At 35.6% G+C, this 5,000-nt stretch overlaps 1 protein-coding gene across 1 annotated transcript in view; it reads left to right on the forward strand.

The window, feature by feature from the left end:
- The window catches only part of LOC122800743 (maltase-glucoamylase, intestinal-like), a 1,506,799-nt gene that overhangs the window by 1,338,540 nt on the left and 163,259 nt on the right, over positions 1 to 5,000 (forward strand). Inside the window, exon 41 of the mRNA XM_044069982.1 lies at positions 2,648 to 2,796. Coding sequence (XP_043925917.1) covers positions 2,648 to 2,796 — 149 coding nt within the window. The remainder of the gene's footprint in view (positions 1 to 2,647; positions 2,797 to 5,000) is intronic.

The raw sequence follows: 5,000 nt of genomic DNA on the forward strand, positions 1-5,000 counted from the left end.
AAATCCTTAATAAGAAAATAATTAGTGCCAAAAGTGATAATAAAGATAATATAGGCACAAGTGTTGGATCTGTCCACAGCAACTCTATACTCCAAAGTCTAACATCTTGGCATCTCCATCACTACATCATGTGCCAGTTGAATAGCCCACTCTTAATAACTCTTTTTATGAACTTTAGTTTAAGTAAAGAAGCCTCCTTATTAATGTTTCCATGCACACTACAGATTTGTCTGATTCATAGAAACTATGTTTCTGGTACATTTTTTATAGTGCATGAATTGTGGCAAATTTGGACAGAAAGTGGAGTTTCTGTAAAATAAATATATTCATATATATATTTTTTTCACATAGACAGCAGTAAGTTTAGTTACATTAATATCCATATCTTGTGCTCTCTATAAACGTATATTAAACTATGAACAAGATGTAATATTAATTATTATTCTAATAAGTCACAATGTTTTTAATTCTGATTAAGCCAACAGTCATCCAGTAAATGATGCCACATCTGAATAATATACAAAAACTGGTTGCTACTTTTATCATAGATACACAGTTTTTAAAAGAACCCCATAAGTATATCAGAATATATTGGTGCAAATACAGAGTCCATAGCAGTTCATTCAGTTGAATGTAATGTTCTCATTTGAAAACGAAAAGCATTTTTGTTCAGTACCCCCTCTAAAGATATGGCAAATAATCATTAAACTCTACTGAAAATAAATTGTAAACTTAGCTGCTTGGATTCTACCTTTATGCAGACTACTAAAGTAAAGTGGTTTTCTTACATCAAGAGCAGAACGTTAGTGTGAGTGCTTGCTATATCTCTTAATATAGATGGCAGAAAAGGAAAAATAAATTCTGTTTAAAAAAAATGAAATGTTTTCTATCAACGAGCCTTTAGCTGATATAAAGGATCTACCAAGGGGCTGGAAAACTGTCAGATAAAATATCTGGTGACATGGGTCATGAACAAGTAACTAACAATTAACTTATTTAAATATAATGCCTGTATTGCAGCAGCAGTCAATAGTTTATCAAGCTGTTTTTGTTTTAAAAGTGGTACAGTAGCCAGTAGTAGTTTATGAAAGAAAAAGTTGCTAGAAAGTTATTAGCTTCCTTATAATAGTCTTTACTGTTTTATAGCACCACATCATCCTCCATCAGTATTTGCAAAGTATTTCTGTGAATTAATAGCATTATTTTACACAACACGTAAACAGATAGCAAAACCCTAACTGTTGTGCTTAATTGTATGCTTAGCCAACAAACTGGCAGTAAGTATCATATGTTGGTTATAGAATAAAGATGGTACGGATTGTTTTCTCTTGTCATTCATAAACTTTTCCTATAGTCAGTATAAATGGAAAGACAGATAGGTAGATAGATAGATGGATATTTACTGATCCATTTGTTTCCAGAATTTCTAGTGTTTAAGTTGCATATTTCTATTTCATGCATTTTGGTGTACTTAGTTCATGTATCAGATTTTGAGGTGATTGTATATATATATATATATATATATATGCATGTAGGTATGAAAGTCTTTCAGCGTTTCCCGGTTAGGGGTCACCACAGCAAAATTCCAGTCTGCTAATGATTGGCAGTGGATTTTTACAGTGCTGAGTTGCCAGCCCAATACCCACCCTTCAAAGAAGGCACACCCAATCACGCACGCACCTACCTGCATGTCTTTAAACTTCACACATCTGCTGGGAGGACATGCAGACTCCACACAGAAGGTGCTCCAGCCAAGAATCGAACAGGAGAACCTCTTGCTTTGAGGCGAAACTGCTGGACCACCGTGGCAAGCAAATATATATATATATATATATATATATATATATATATATATATATATATATATATATATATATATATATATATATATATATATATATATATATATATACCATTAATTTTTAGCCATTGTCATGGCTGAAAGGAGCTAAAAAAGGAGTTAAATAAAAATAATCAAAGAAAATCACTTTGAGTTATAGTTTCACCTTTCCTTATCTAATATCCCAAGTTTTTGTGTAATTTGGTCATATATTTCATTCATATTCATATTACTACCACCAAAAACTATACAGTACATCTTTCTGAAATATAGTTTTAATGGCTAATCTTTCACATTGTTTTGTTTCTTTCTGATATGATTTGTTTATATGTCATGTTCTTCCAAAAAATGTATGCAGCAAATATTTTTGAAATATTTTTACCTGTCAGTGTGATGTATATGTTCTAAAGGCAAGTCATTATCAAGCTAGTTCATCAAAAATAGTAAATATTAATGCTATTCTCATTCAGTGATAGGCTGACCTCAGTGCAGCCTCCTTAGGTAATACAACAGACATTCAAATAAGTGAGAACCATTTGTGATTTATTTTGTATCACATGAACCATGTTTTCTTTTATGTTCTCTTTTATCCGTAACAAATGTTTTACAAATATGCAGAAATATTTTACAAATTACTACTTCAGACTCTTATGCAGATACTTTATGCACACATTGTAAACATTTAGTACTCATGTGCTGTTATGAATGTAGCTAGGATAAATAGTTTAATGAATTATTTAGTTTCTGCAGTATGAAGTCTTGGGATATTTAATTGTTCTAATTTACAAATCCATTCTTGTTTTCTAGAGACAAGATCCTGTTGCATTCAATGAGACATTTGTAGCACTAACGCGAGATGTTCTTCACACAAGATATTCTTTGTTACCGTACCTGTACACACTGATGTTTGAAGCTCACTCTGAAGGCAGCACTGTAGTACGACCTTTGCTACATGAGTATGTATGCCAGTCATCTGCATGTCATAGAAATTTGTAAACAACAGTAGTGGTCTGCAATATGCAATGCCAAGAAAAGAGGAGACTTGGGGAGAAATCTCCATGAATTCTATAGGTTCATAGGTTCATAGCAGGTTAGTAGCCAGGGGCCCTAAATCTTTTACAAGCTTAGCCATGTTAGTCCCAGGTATTCCCAGGTATTCCCATTTGTTATTTTATGAATTGCTGGCTGAATGAATTTATGAATAGAGTGGGTCTGTAGTCAACACCGGCTACCCCTTTCCATGAGGGACATGGGTGCCATCCCAGGGGTGAATTTGCAATTTCCCATCCAATTATCTAGGTTGCATTTGAATAGAGTCAGTGAGGAGCTCTGTTTTACATGAATAGGCAGTCTATTCCAGAGAAGTGGCATTCTTTGGGAGACATATTTGTCTCTCCAACATGATCAAGCTAGGTTGAGATCCCTAGAGTGAGTTACTCTTGAGCCATTTGACTCATGCATGTGCAGCATTCCATTAGGGTAAGATTGGAGAGTACCCTATAGGCCAGGCACAAGCCACCTCTCAGCAGCCTATATGATACAGAGTAAAGTGACAGGGCTTTCAGCCTGTCCACATAGGTCATGGTTTGGAGTCCCTGCATTTTCTTAGCGAGAAACCTCTGAGGTCTCTCCTGCTGCAGCAGGTGTCTGTTGAGCTATTTGCAAAAGGGTGCATTATACTCCATTAGTGGTCTGATGATGGTCGAGTACAATGGAATTATAACATCCCTTTACCTGGATGCTATGCCCTTAGCTTTCCTTTGCTATCAGCCTGTGTTCCCAAGTCTCGCACCAATGTGTTGGAGCTCAGGGTGGTGGTATCAATACTGTAATTTGTAGGGAATTCCATTTTGCCAAAGGGAATAATAATGTATTTTTTTTTTGCATTGAGTTTTAGACCATGGCTTTGGTACCAATCGTTTGTTTGTGTTATATCATTGTGTTATATCATCATAACAAGTATATTGCAAATATAAGTATTAAGAAGAATATAAATACAATTAAAAAGATTTTTACATGCAAAGAACTAAGTTAAATGACACTGCAATGAGTATATTAAAACATAATTATTTAGAAAAATTGATGTAAACCAATTAAGCAGAAATGTGTACATAACAAAGAATAGGTAATAAAAATGTGCAATATACAGTGTAGTACAGATATCTGACTGTCCTAATAGGGGATCCTGGATGAAGGTAGTCAAAACAGAATTGTGAGTATGCTAGGGAGAAGAGAAACACATCAGAAAACTGTAGGTATGTTGAAGAGAGCTTTGAAGAGAAAAAACATGTACATAGTGCAGTATGGACTTATGGCAGTGCAGGATAATACTGACTGATAGCAATATGGTTGCTTAAACAACAAACTAAAGGACATATTAAGTAGGGTGGTGGTAGTAGTAGTAGCTAATGTTATGAGTTGAGTTTAGTCTGGGCAGTTAGAACAGAAACAAGGACAAGAATTAAATAGAAAGTCATGTAACATATATTTGAAGCAGTTTGAAGATACTGCTTGTCTAGTAGTCATGGGGTAGAGTTTCACATTTTAGTGACATAGAAAGAATATATGGTTGCCAATAAAAGAATGCACTTTTGAAACAGGTGGAAGGGGGAAGAAGTGTTTGCATTACACCTCAGAAATTCTGACTGAGCTAGCAGGTTCATAGGTAGGTACTGGGCTATCGGCCCAAGGGACTACGCAAGCCTAGCCAGCAAGGTTCCATAGCTTACACCACCCAAGAAAGTTATTTTCCTGTGCCACTGTCCAGCAGAGACACAGAAGTGATCCCCGGGGTGTATTTCCTATTTCCCATCCACTCATCAAGATTTATCTTGAAGAGTGCTAATGCAGAACTTTGATTGACATAGATGGGTAGCTTGTTCTAGAGTATAAGAAAATCTCTGGGACAGGAATTTATCCCTCCAGCGCATCCTGTTTATTGTGGTGACAAGGTATAGGTCCCTAGAGCATGTAGCTCGGAGGGATTGGGATTTCTTTAGGTATAGCATGTCCAACAGCTCTGGGTTTGACATAGCTGTATATGTTAGGCAGAGATCATCTTTGAGTAAGCGATATGCTACGGAGTAAAGCTGAAGTTTTTTTGAGGCGGTCAGTGTAGGGCATTTGTTTGAGGCCAGTAATCATCTTTGTGAGGTACTTC

The sequence above is a fragment of the Protopterus annectens genome, chromosome 4.part1, assembly GCF_019279795.1.
Source record: "Protopterus annectens isolate FY-2018-M chromosome 4.part1, PAN1.0, whole genome shotgun sequence".
NCBI classification, from domain to species: Eukaryota; Metazoa; Chordata; order Ceratodontiformes; family Protopteridae; genus Protopterus; species Protopterus annectens.